Source organism: Pelophylax lessonae, assembly GCF_965119305.1.
Source record: "Pelophylax lessonae genome assembly, chromosome: 9".
Taxonomy (NCBI): domain Eukaryota; kingdom Metazoa; phylum Chordata; class Amphibia; order Anura; family Ranidae; genus Pelophylax; species Pelophylax lessonae.
The window spans coordinates 271,929,229-271,942,751 of NC_138776.1; the positions used below are offsets into that span (position 1 = coordinate 271,929,229).

The 13,523-nt window shown below is 46.2% G+C and overlaps 2 protein-coding genes across 2 annotated transcripts in view; both read right to left on the minus strand.

Moving 5' to 3' along the window:
• Positions 1-13,523, minus strand: part of LOC309564465 (uncharacterized protein) — a gene marked incomplete at both ends in the record, with an annotated part of 1,172,539 nt that overhangs the window by 1,047,368 nt on the left and 111,648 nt on the right. The window contains 1 exon segment of the mRNA XM_082269095.1: positions 5,389-5,899. Coding sequence (XP_082125221.1) covers positions 5,389-5,899 — 511 coding nt within the window.
• LOC309564110 (gastrula zinc finger protein XlCGF66.1-like) lies at positions 289-1,201 on the minus strand (the record flags this gene model as incomplete). Its single annotated transcript, XM_082268738.1, has 5 exons — positions 289-339; positions 438-535; positions 652-775; positions 862-996; positions 1,124-1,201. 5 exons carry the CDS (start codon positions 1,199-1,201, stop codon positions 289-291), a joined length of 486 nt encoding a protein of 161 aa, XP_082124864.1.

The window sequence follows — 13,523 nt, forward strand, 5'->3', positions numbered from 1 at the left end:
CTTCCCATCACTAACAGTAATACAGGACAGGGAACACAGCTCAGGAAAGTGACCAGGAGATTACAGGCCAATATCACCCAGTCCCCGCCCTACTCTTGACCAATCAGTGAGCAGTATGGGTGGAGGAATGTATTTAGTGTTAATGACCCACCTGTGCTGATCTCTGTAGGAGTGTCCTCCTCTATAAATGTCCCCGTTATTCCATCCTCCTCCATAGACTGCTGATCATCCCTCACATACGTCTCTTCTTCTTCTGACTTAACCTCAACTTTTATATCTATCAGATCTTCACCCTAAACCAAGAAAAGGATCAACAATAACATCTGTAAAATATACCTTCTAATGATGTAAGACCAAATAGAAAAAAATAAATCATCTTGTACGGTCCATACATTGTGCACAAAAGTTACTTTTGTGTTCTGGACGCTCCTTCCCACCTGATGATGGTGTCCATAGCTGTGGCCTTCCTGTGTGGAATCCCGGGAATACAGAGGACGGGGACATCTCTCTGGTGGGTTCCCATTACTGGATCCATCTGTAGGAAACACACACACTGACTGAATACATTGTTTCTATGTGTATATCAGATGATGGGGGATCTAGGTGGACCCTCCGTACTGCTCTCTCCTTTACAATAAAGTCTCCTCTTACCCGGTGATGTGAGGGGCGGCTGATTCTCCATCATGACGTCCTTGTAGAGATCCTTGTGTCCTTCTAAATACTCCCACTCCTCCATGGAGAAATAGACAGTGACATCCTGACACCTTATAGGAACCTGACACACACAATGATACAGTCACCATCCAGACACATCCCTTGTCTGTTACTGGATAATGTCCCAGAATTCCCAGCACAGCTCACCTCTCCTGTCAGCAGCTCCATCATCTTCTTGGTGACTTCTAGAATCTTCTCCATGTTGTGTCTCTCAGGTTTTAGGGAGTCACATGGAGGCACTGTGATGGTCATATGATCACCTGACTTCAGAAGAGGAAATCTCTGTATTGGAGAACCAATAGGAATATCATGTTAGAATCCCAGAATCCCCCTCACCTCTCCGGTCAGGTCTGTGTTTTATTAATATAGATAAGAGTGATGTCATGTGACCTCCCAGAATCCTCCTCACCTCTCTGGTCAGCAGGTAGATGATCTCCAGGGTGAGGTTTAGTATCTTCTCAGTCATGTGACTCCGGTCCTCCTCCATCCCCATTGGTGCCATCATTTGATCTAGATAGGTAAAGGGGTTGTTCTAGGTTTCCACACTATATATGTGTGTATCATCATATGCTGGAGATAAAAGAGGTCACAGTGACTATGGAGGAAGAGGACGGACATGACGGGGTGGGGGGGGGGGGGGGTTACTGGGTGTAAATAGAAGATAAGATCTTATTACCTCCTCTGCTGCCACTTCTAGCAACGTCTCCTCTCTTCTTCCTTCCGACTCACCTCTAACTCGAAACTTCCTTCTTATATTTGACATCACTTCCTGTCTTCCATAGAGACTTCCTGTCTGGGTAGAGGTGAGATCACCACCTTGTGGAGCTCAGAAGAACTGCAGCCCAGAGAACCATCTCGTAGTGAGAACACGGCCTTGTGCTGTGTGTGTATGTACTGTATATCCTTATAGATGGGGTCATCTCCACTCCCACCAAGGGGAAGAGAAATATATTATTGCCTAGTCCAGCCTTTCTCAGCCAGGGTTCCTCCAATGGTTTATATGGGTTACTTGAAAAGTGAATAGTTGTTGTCTCTCACTTGGGATGCTTTGGGTTCAAATGGACCATGAATTGGACTCTAACCCAAGCTTTTTGCAGTTCCCCAAAATTGAATGGCCAGATTTAACCCTCTCATCCAAACATCCAGCAGTTGGAGCCTGGTTCAATATTTAGGTGGCCCACCCTTTGCAGCTATAACAGCTTCAACTCTTCTGGGAAGGCCGTCCACAAGGTTTAGGAGTGTCTATGGGAATGTTTGACCATTCTACCAGAAGCACATTTGTGGGGTCAGACATTGATGTTGGACGAGTAGGCCTGGTTTACAGCCTTCACTCTAATTCCTCCCAAAGGTTTTTTTATCAGGTTGAGGTCAGGACTCAGTGCACTGATCCAAATAATTTGGTGGAGGGGGGATTATGGTGTGGGGGTGTTTTTCAGGGGTTGGGTCGGCCCCTTAGTTCCAGTAAAGGCAATTCTTAGGGCGTCAGCATACCAAGACATTTTGGACAATTTCATGCTCTCAACTTTGTGGGAAGAGTTTGGGGATGGCCCCTTCCTGTTCCAACATGACTGCACACCAGTGCACAAAGCAAGGTCCATAAAGACATGGATGAGTGAGTTTGGGGCGGAGGAACTTGACTGGCCTCAACCTGATAGAACGCTTTTGGGAGGAATTAAAGTGGAGACTGCAAGCCAGGCCTTCTTGTCCAATATCAGTGCCTGGCCTCACAAATGCGCTTCTGGAAAAATGGTGAAACATTCCCATAGACACACTCTTAAACCTTGTGGACGGCCTTCCTAGAAGAGTTAAAGCTGTTATAGCTGCAAAGTGGGGGCCAACTCAATATTGAACCTTAAGGACTAAGACTGGGATGCCATTAAAGTTCATGTGTGTGTAAAGGCAGGCGTCCCAATACTTTTCACAATATAGTGTATATATTTTTTCCCCTACTTTCAGTTTAGTAATTGCAGCAGCTCCTCCCGGAACTTCGGAATCTCATTTTGGGACTTTCATTGATTGCCGTTGCTGACCTGGAGTGAACAGGGTTAATAGCTGCCTGTATAAATTCCTGTAGGCTACCTGACCTGACAGGATGATGAATGAGGGATTGGCTTGCCTCGAAAAGACGTCCTTATTAGCTGCCGATCATTGGGCTGACAGGTCGCCCACACAGGCTGTAGGATCTTTGCAGTCATCCGCCACAGCTTCCCAGGCGTCCACTGCAGCTCTGAAATCATCTGGCCAGTGGTCCTCAACTTCTCCGGCCTTGGCTCACCCTTGACTGCTCCCTTGGACTGTCAGCTTTCCTCGTACTGTGGTCCCCCCAAAGTGTTGCCAGCTGCTCTTCTAGGACCATTCCAGAAAGCATTTCCTCCACTCGGCATCTCCGGCCTTGGCTCACCCTTGACTGTTTCCTTGGACTGTCAGCTTTCCTCGTACTGCGGTCCCCCCCCCCCCCCCGAAGTGTTGTCAGCTGCTCCTCTAGGACCATCCGGGAAAGCATTTCCTCCACTCGGCTTCTCCAGCCTCGGCTCACCCTTGACTGCTCCCGTGGACTGTCAGCTTTCCTTGTACTGCGGTTTCTCCCCGAAGTGTTGCCAGCTGCTCCTCTAGGACCATCCCAGAAAGCATTTCCTTCACTCGGCTTCTCCAGCCTCGGCTCACCCTTGACTGCTTCCTTGGACTGTCAGCTTTCCTCGTACTGCGGTTTCCCCCACGAAGTGTTGCCAGCTGCTCCTCTAGGACCATCCGGGAAAGCATTTCCTCCACTCGGCTTCTTCGGCCTCGACTCACCCTTGACTGCTCCCGTGGACTGTCAGCTTTCCTCGTACTGCGGGTTCCCCCCCCCTGAAGTGTTACCAGCTGCTCCTCTAGGACCATCCTGGAAAGCATTTCCTCCACTGTCCCTGTCGCCCCCACATATTTTGTGAGTGCATTTTGTTTTTTGTTTATATATTTTTTTATATTAAATTGTTCTACACCATACCAGGGATCCTCAAACTACGGCCCTTCAGCTGTTGCGGAACTACACATCCCATGAGACATTGTAAAACTCTGACATTCACATACATAACTAGGCATGATGGGAATTGTAGTTCCTGAACAACTGGAGGGCCATAGTTTGAAGACCCTTGCCTTAGCCAGTCTAGTGCCTTCTTTCCCTCCCCTCATCTCATTAGAGACGCTGTTGACCAAGAAGCTGTGAACGGAGCCCAGTCTGCTCTCCATTATCTTCAGCGGAAGGCAGGAGACACATGAAGATTCAATAAACTCATTAAAGAGAACCTGTCCCAACAAAGTGCTAACATATGGAGGAGTCTAATAGTCCATTATTCCATAGCAGTGGTCTCCAAACTCTGGCCCGCGAGCCGGAGGTGGTCTTTTGCTTGCCTTTATCCAGCCCTCGGTTCACTATTCCTCCTATTGATACGAGCCACTATTCCTCCCACTGTCAACAAAGTTGAGGCACCATTCCTTCCATTGACACCAGTAGTGGGGCTTTATTCTTCCCACCAATACCAATGATGGGGCATGATTACTCCTACTAGCTACATGCGCTTTGTCATTTTTTTTTTTACTCCTACTGACCACCAAACTCAAGGGAAGTGTTTACTCTCACTGACAGTGGGGAATTTTCTACTTCTACTGGCCCCCCTAAAGTCTGAAGGACACTAAACTGGCCCTTTGCTTAGGAAGTCTGTTTTATAGCAATCAAGTTGGAAAACATTCAAGTTACCACCAAGAACCTAAACTACCTCCCAAATATTTCCCAAGTTCCCATGTACATAAATGCCATGTCACAGCACCTACATACGAAATGTTGATTGCGCTGATGTCCAATTTCAGTATTTTGGTTTGGAATCAGTGGTTGGTGTAATATTGTTGGTTTATGTTCTTCGATGTCCACTGCACTTATAAGTACATGGGTAGAATATCTCGGGTATTTGTAGGAAACCATGCCTGATGGAGGAAACCAAGGGGTCAATGTACAGAAGATTTGTTGGACGCGTGTGACAAGCATTAGACCAGCTCGGATCAAATTTTGCCCATATTGTAACTGGCAGAGTGATTTCCTATGATTGTCGGCTCCATCTGGTGGTCATAATGAAGTATTTTTACTGAAATTCCTCCATCTGTAAAAATATTGTGATACAGAATGATGGGCACTAGATGGAGGCGATGATCATAGAAAATCACTGAGTTATATAAAATATGGCCAATTTTCGGCACGGCCAGGCAAACCTGTGCCACCTTCAATCAACTATTTGTTTTCATTTTCATGATAGACTTCTAAATCTCTCCCGCACAAAATGCACTCAGCCAATGAAAGGTAAGGACTCCATTTTTATTTTTCTCCTGCTATCAATGGCCAACACAGGACAACACTTCATCCATGTCTTTGGTGATCTCTGATCTCCTTATGAAGTGTTTCTTACATGATGAAGATCAGCCATGGAGTATATCTGAGGTGTATATCAGGGTGTGCTTCTCCCCCACATGTCCCACAACATTCAGATAGAACACATTCCCCGCACTCGAGGCACTAAAACATCTTCAGGGTTGTGTGGGACCCCTGATGTACAGGAAGATGGGACTTCACTGAGGAACAATTCCCTCACTCAGGACAGGAATTCGGCTTCTCCCCCGTGTGCAATCTCTGATGTCTGGAAAGATCGGACTTCTGTGAAAAACATTTTCCGCATTCAGGACAGGAATACGGCTTCTCACCTGTGTGCAGTCTTTGATGTGTGTAAAGATGGGACGTCTGTGAAAAACATTTCCCACAATCAGGACAGGAATACGGCTTCTCCCCTGTGTGAGATCTCTGATGTGTGACAAGTTTTGATTTATCTATAAAACATTTTCCACACTCAAGACAGGAAAGTGGCTTCTCCCCCGTGTGAGATCTCTGATGTCTGTAAAAATTAGACTTATCTGAAAAACATTTCCCGCACTCAGAACAGGAAAGTGGCTTCTCCCCCGTGTGAGATCTCTGATGTCTGGAAAGATGGGACTTCCTAGAAAAACATTTCCTGCACTCAGGACAGGAATACGGCTTCTCACCTGTGTGAGACCTCTGATGTGTGACAAGATGATATTTTCGTACAAAACATGTCCCGCACTCAGGACAGGAATATGGCTTCTCCCCCGTGTGCAGTCTCTGATGTCTGTAAAGATGGGCTATCTGTGAAAAACATTTCCCGCACTCAGAACAGGAAAACGGTTTCTCACCTGTGTGCAAACTCTGATGTCTGTAAAGATGGGCTATCTGTGAAAAACATTTCCCGCACTCAGGACAGGAATATGGTTTCTCACCTGCGTGCAATCTCTGATGTCTATAAAGATTAGATTTCACTGAAAAAAATTTCCCGCACACAGAACAGGAAAATTGCTTCTCCTCCGTGTGAGACCTCTGATGTATGACAAGTTTTGATTTTACTGTGAAACATTTCCCGCACTCAGTACAGGAATACGGTTTCTCCCCTGTGTGTGCTCTCTGGTGTCTAAAAAGACTGGACTTCACTGAAAAACACTTTCCGCAATCAGAACAGGAATATGGCTTCTCAACTGTGTGAGATCTTTTATGCACATTAAGTTTGGAGAGAAATTGGAAACTCTTCCCGCACTCAGGACAGGGAAACCTGTTATGTGTTGGAAGGATGGCACCATCCCTCACAGTCTGAGGTTCCTCAGGATAAGAGGAATACGATGGTCCGGCACCGTCCCTCACAGTATGAGGTTCCTCAGGATAAGAGGAATACGATGGTCCGGCACCGTCCCTCACAGTCTGAGGTTCCTCAGGATAAGAGGAATACGATGGTCCGGCACTGTCCCTCACAGTATGAGGTTCCTCAGGATAAGAGGAATACGATGGTCCGGCACTGTCCCTCACAGTCTGAGGTTCCTCAAGATAAGAGGAATACGATGGTCCGGCACTGTCCCTCACAGTCTGAGGTTCCTCAGGATAAGAGGAATACGATGGTCCGGCACTGTCCCTCACAGTCTGAGGTTCCTCAGGATAAGAGGAATACGATGGTCCGGCACTAACCCTCACAGTCGGAGGTTCCTCGGGATAAGAGGAATATGATGGTCCGGCACTGTCCCTCGCAGTCTGAGGTTCCTCAGGATAGGAGGAATACGATGGTCCGGCACTGTCCCTCACAGTCTGAGGTTCCTCAGGATAAGAGGAATACGATGGTCCGGCACTGTCCCTCACAGTCTGAGGTTCCTCAGGATAAGAGGAATACGATGGTCCATCTACACTGTGTGGTGCCGGATGGACATTTGAAGTAGCCGGGTTTTCTCCTGGACTATACTGTGTGATGTCCTCATCTTCTACTTTACAGTCTGGAGACAAAGTGAGACAATCCTCTGAGGTTTTCCTCATCTCCCGTCCATCTACTAAAATAGAAATACAAAGATTATTACTAGACATCAGCAGATTGGTTCCCCTAAACCAGGACCTGCCCACATCAGACAGCTTTGTCTCTGAGGATCTTACAATTCCCCCCTCAAGGTAACTAGTAAATGGGTCCTCTGATCTCCTACCAGTTCATTTCTTTATTCATGGACCTTAGTCAGAGAGTGAGGAAACAACGAGAACTGTCTTTTATAGGAGTGACAGTGATGAGGGGATTATAGGACGAGTGTCCCCTCCCCCTCTATCACTCATAGCCATTTTCCCAACACAAGAAGTATATTTTGTCTCACCAATGTATTATTTGTGCACTTTAATGAGAGAGACACTTTTATTATCGGTTTCTAATATTTGCTTTAGGATTTGTTCAGGTAGAGTGCTGCACTATTGTTATTTAAAATGTACAGCATAGAGTATATAGTGCAGGGGTCAGGACTCATAATATTTGTGTTCAGTAATCAGTTGCAGAGGTTCCACACCACTGCCTCCCATCTCTTGAGACTGCACTCAGTGACTTGGGTGTGAGACTATACAGACATATCCCTCCACCCGGCACAGCCAGCAAATAACAGAGCAAGTAACCCCGGGAGAATCGTTCTGTCAGAGATCTTGCTAGACCCGGGCATGGGGCAGAAGACCCAAGGTACATACCCCAGGGGTCTAGGATGAGCAACGTCTATGGTGAACATCAACATTTTACTGCCAGCTGAACCCCAGAATTTCCATAAATCCAGTCTAGAGACATGAATTGTGTCTGCAGCACAGAGAAGGAAGATTATCAGAGAGAAATACAGGAATACAGGACGGGGAACACAGCTCAGGAAAGTGACCAGGGGATTACAGGCTGATATCACCCAGTCCCCACCCTACTCTGGACCAATCAGTGAGCAGTATGGGTGGAGGAATGGATTTCGTGTTAATGACCCACCTGTGCTGATCTGTGTAGGAGTGTCCTCCTCTATAAATGTCCCCGTTATTCCATCCTCCTCCATAGACTGCTGATCATCCCTCACATACGTCTCTTCTTCTTCTGATTTAACCTCAACTTTTATGTCTATCAGATCTTCATCCTAAACCAAGAAAATAAGAGAGACTATCATCTGTAAAATATAAGTTTTAAAATTGTAAGATCACGTAAAAAAAAAATCCAAACGTTTTTAGATATCACTTTCTAGATTCTCCGTCCTACCAACCTTGTAATGGTGAATGATGGTATGTCCTTCCTGTGTGAAATCCCGGGAATACAGAGGACGGGGACATCTCTCTGGTGGATTTCTGTAGCTGGATGACTCCACCATGGTGTCCTGGTACAGATCTTTGTGTACTTCCTCTATGACCCCATCCTCATCATCCTCCTCTTTTATCTCTTCCTTAACCTGAACTTTAGAATCTCTCAGGTTTCCACTCTGAATATATAATAAAAATGACATCAATGGTAACAATGCAGATAATGTACAGATCCTAATGATACTATCAGTGATTGTTCCTCATCTACCTGATGATGGTGAGGGATGGTGTGATCTTCCCGTGTGGAATCCCAGGAATACAGAGGACAGGGACATCTCTCTGGTGGGTTCCCATTTCTGGATCCATCTGTAGGAAGCACATACACTGTCAGGGACAAAAAACCAGGCGAAGACAGAAAGTGCAGTTAAAAATCCCACCTTTAATGAAATAGCAAAAATAACACAGTTCAGGAATGTAGTCAAAAACAGAAGCCAGAATTTGGATGCCAGAGCGGGTAATGAGAGGAGCCATGGTCAAGAAACCAGAAGTCAGCGTAATCAGGAGCCAAGATCAGGAACAGGAATAGGAAGAGAAGTCAACCAGGGAAAGTCATACACAGGAACACACTGGATATCATAGACCAAGCAAGGGCAAGGAGGAAATGAGCTAAGCTGCTTAAATAGAAAAAAGGGTCTGACTGTAGGCTGGACTAATGAAGCAGGTAATAGTAACCAGGTGAGTCACTGTGGTAACAATGATTCGCTGGTAGTTAACCGACAGCTGAGCAGCTTCTGAGCACTAAAAGATAAGACCAGCTCGTTAAGTAGCAGGAGCTCAGCCCTGACAGAACCCTCTTCCACAACAAACCCTCCCCCACGGGAGGGCACCAGGCTTGAGGGAAAAATGTAAGTGGATAGTACAGGTGAGGAGGGCAGGAGCATATATGTCCAAGGATGAGACCCAAGAGAGTTCCTCCAGACCGTTATCCCTCCGGTGAACTAGATCGCGTATGTGTCCACTAAACCTACGGGAGTCAATGATAGATTGTATCTCATATTCCACATAGTTGTCAACCCTAAGTGGGCGAGGGTGGGGTACAGAAATGGTATAGCAATACCACATAAGGAAACATGGAATACGTTGTAAATACGCACGTTGGAAGGAAGATCTAATGCGTAGGCCACTGGGTTAACCTTATAGAGTATGCGGAAAGGCCCAATATACCAAGGTGCCAGTTTTAGTGAGGGAACACGGAATCAAAGCTTATGGAAAGACAGCCAGGCCCATTTTGGTATTAGGGTGCAGGTAGGCGTCGGCAGTCAACATGAAGTTTGTAGCTCTCTCTGGAGTGTTGCAAGGATTCTTGGACCTGCACCCAAAAGTGGAACAGAGTCCCTGAAGATGGTGCTCTAACGCAGAAATGCCTTGCGGAACGAAAGTATCAGGCAACATGGATGGCTGGAACTCACAATTCACCATAAACTGAGATAATCAGGAGGCGGCATTGATGGTGCTATTGTGAGCAAACTCCACCCAAGGTAACAGGTCCCACCAGTGTTATGGGGGTCAGAAATATAGCAATGCAAGAACTGCTTCAAGGCTTGGTCGGCCCATTCTGTGGCCCCATTGGACTGTGGGTGATATGCAGAGGAGAAGGAAAGCGGAACTCCCAACTGTGCACAAAAGGCTCGCCAAAACTTGGACACCAACTGGCTACCCCTATCCGAGATAACTTTTAGGTAACCCATACAACTGAAAGAATTCTCGAGTGAAAATTGATGCCAGTTCTTTAGACACAGGCAACTTCTTTAGCGGAATGCAATGTGACATTTTTGAAAAACGGTCAATCACCATAAGAATAACTGTGTTGCTATGGGAGTTGCATAAATCCATAATAAAAGCAATAGACAAGTGGATCCAAGGCCTCTCTGCACTGCGTATGGGTTGAAGAAGGCCCACTGGAAGGTGTTGTGGTGTTTTATTCTGAGCACACACAGGACAAGGAGGCTACAAAGGTGGTTACATGAGCACAGAGACTAGGCAACCAGCATTGTTGAGGCATAGGCCATATGAGTTGATTTTTCCCTGGGTGCCCAGATGCCTTGGTAGAATGGTAGGTCTAGAGCAAAGGGGTACGGAGATTCTCGAGGACAAAGCAGTGGTCTTGAGGTTTTCCAGGAGAAGAATGGATCTGAGATCTGAGAGGGCATCAGTCTCTCACCCAAAGGTGATCTGAGACTAGCAATAATGGCCAAAATGCAGTCTGAAGGTATCACAGGAGTGGGAACAGACTCCATTTTGGAAGGGGAGGAAAACTGCTGTGATAATGCATCTATCCTTATATTCTTTGTATCAGGTAAGAATGAGACTATGTCATTGATGCTTGACAGAAAAAGGGCCCACCAAGCCCTTCTAGGAGATAAACGTCAGGCCTCAGACAAAAATGCGAGAGTCTTATGGTCAGTCAAAATTAGGACCAGCACAGTAGTACCCTTGAGGAGATGACTCAATTCTTTAAGAGTTAAAATTATGGCTAATAATTCTCTGTCCCCAGTTTCAGAATTTCGTTCAGCTAGAGACAATTTTTTAGAAAAGTAGCCACAAGGATGGATAGAACTCTCAGGGGTAGGAGGTTGAGACAGGAAAGCGCCTACTCCAGTCTCAGACGCATCAACTTCAAGAATGACGGGTAACATGGGATCAGGATGTTCCAGCACTGGAACTGCAGCAAAAGTGGCCTTGAGGGATTCAAAAGCTGTAATGGATTCCGGGGACCAATTCTGTGGGTTGCCCTCTTTTTTGGTCAAACAGTATCAGTCAGGGGTTTGACCAGAGAAGAGAAATTACCAATACCTTTCTGATAATAATTGGCAAAACCAAGAAAATGTTGTAGAGCACGTAGACCTCTAGGCCAAAGCCACTTTGGGACTGCAGATGGCTTCTCTAGGTCCATCAAAAACCTGGCAGAAGAAATGACATAACCCATGAATGTAACCTGTTCATGGAAGTCTCACTTTTCCAACTTGCAATAGAGGTTGCTTTCTCTCATCTTCTGTAGCACACGGGAGACGCCTGTGTGGTCGTTCTCTAGGGATAAACAATATACAGTATGAAAATATCATTAACCACCACACATTACTGCAGCATATCTGGGAGGACCGATGCACACATGATGGATCCCAGGAAGCGAGAGAGCATGGGACTGGTCAGCAGATCCCTGAGATCCCCAAATTCCTTTAAAACTGCAGAGACCAAAGGGAATTATGAGGAATTCGTAGTGTCCGGACCTAGTATTACAATTCCATTCGTGGCCCTCTGTAATCCTCACAAGATTGTATGCCCCTCGCAAATCGAGCTTAGTGAAGACCGTTGCTCCCTTGAGGCAGTCAAATAATTCAGTTATCAATGGGATCGGATAAGAATTTTTACCAGTAATGCGAATGAGACCCCTATAAATCGATACAGAGACTCAGTTGACCACTTTTTTTTCACAAATAAAAAGCCAGCACTGGCAGAAGAGGATTTACGGATGAACCCCTGGGATAGTGAAATCACAGCATCCATTGCCTTCTCCTCTGATACAGACAGAGGGTAAACCCGGCCACGAGGAGCAATGGCACCGGGGTTGAAGGACAACTGTGCACTCAAAAGGCCGATGTGCCAAAATACCGGCCTGACCTTTGTCAAAGACATCACAGAATTCATGGTTCTCCTCTGGCAATAAAGAGACTGAAGACGTGCACATGATCTTAATTACTTTCTGAAAAGATGTATTAGTGCATCATGGGGACCATGACAGAAACTCTGCACTATGCAAATCAAAAGAGGGATTGGGCCTCTGTAACCAAGGATAACCAATGACAACTGGGTAATGAGGTAAGGAAATTACTTGAAATTGGATTATCTTATGGTGAAGAGCCCCTACAGCCATGGTCAACGGAGTGATTTCATGGGTCACATGGGCAGGCTGTAGAGGTCTCAATAGCCCCAATGGTAAGTGGTGAGGCACGAAGCTGCAGTGGTATCGAGTGCTACACCAAACAGGCACTATCTACGAACAAACCTGCATCCCCAGAATCGACTAGACCAGGAAAGGGTAACTGGAACTAGATGCTTACCTTTCCGGATAGCTAGAGGCGCAAAAACTAAGGCCTGTCTCCTACAGGACCTCAGGTGCGGGCGTTTCCCGGACAGGTTGGATAAGACCTCAATAGGTGACCTGCTTGGCCAAAGTAAAGGCACAACCTTTCCCTTCTCTTAAATGCCCTCTCTTCAGGAGAGAAAAACGTGAAGCCCAGTTACATGGGTGCTACTTCACTGGGGGGCTCGGACCCGGGAGGCATGGGTGGGAATGCAAAGCTTGGGCCAAACCTACAGGAGGATTTCTGATTTTGGTTTTGATGAGAATGACAGACGAGGTCAACTCCTCAAGGCTTCCAAGTATATCTCGACTTGCAATCTCATCTTAAATGTCAATGGAAAGTGCAGTCATTCTACATCGTTTCATTGTTCCAACCAACCTCTGCTGCCAGAGTACAGAATTCAATGGCGGTCGGCAACAGTTCTTGTACTCCGTTTAATGGACATGAGGCTTTTGGCAGCAAAGGTGGAGTGAGTGGGAATATCAAATACCCTTTTAAAGGAGGCCACAAACTCAGGGTAGTTCTGGACAAGGGGTTTTTGTGTCTCCCATAGAGGGTTTGCCCAAGTCAAGGCTTTGCCAGAAAGCAAAGAAATAATGAAGACTACTTTGCTTCTGTCCATAGGGAATGCCCTGGGGCAACATCTCAAAATATATTCCAACCTGGTTGAGAAACCTTCTGCATTGAGCTTGATCGCCCCCCAAAACTCTGGAGAAGAGGAGAATACCTCTTATAGAGGAAGTATTAGAGGTGGCTGCTTAAACAGAGACAGGAGCAGCAGCAGAGATGGTTTGGAATACTGATTGTATCAGAGCAGCCAGGGTAGGAGGATCCAGATGAGCAGTTCGAACCAGCAGCGTTTGTAATGCTATGGCAAACTGATCCATGTGGTGGTCCTGCTTGTCCAATCAGGAAAAAATAGAGTTCATGGCCCTTGCGTAATGTCAGGAATCATGAACCAGGCGGAGACAGAAAGTGCAGTTAAAATCACACCTTTAATTAAATAGCAAAAAGGAACGTAT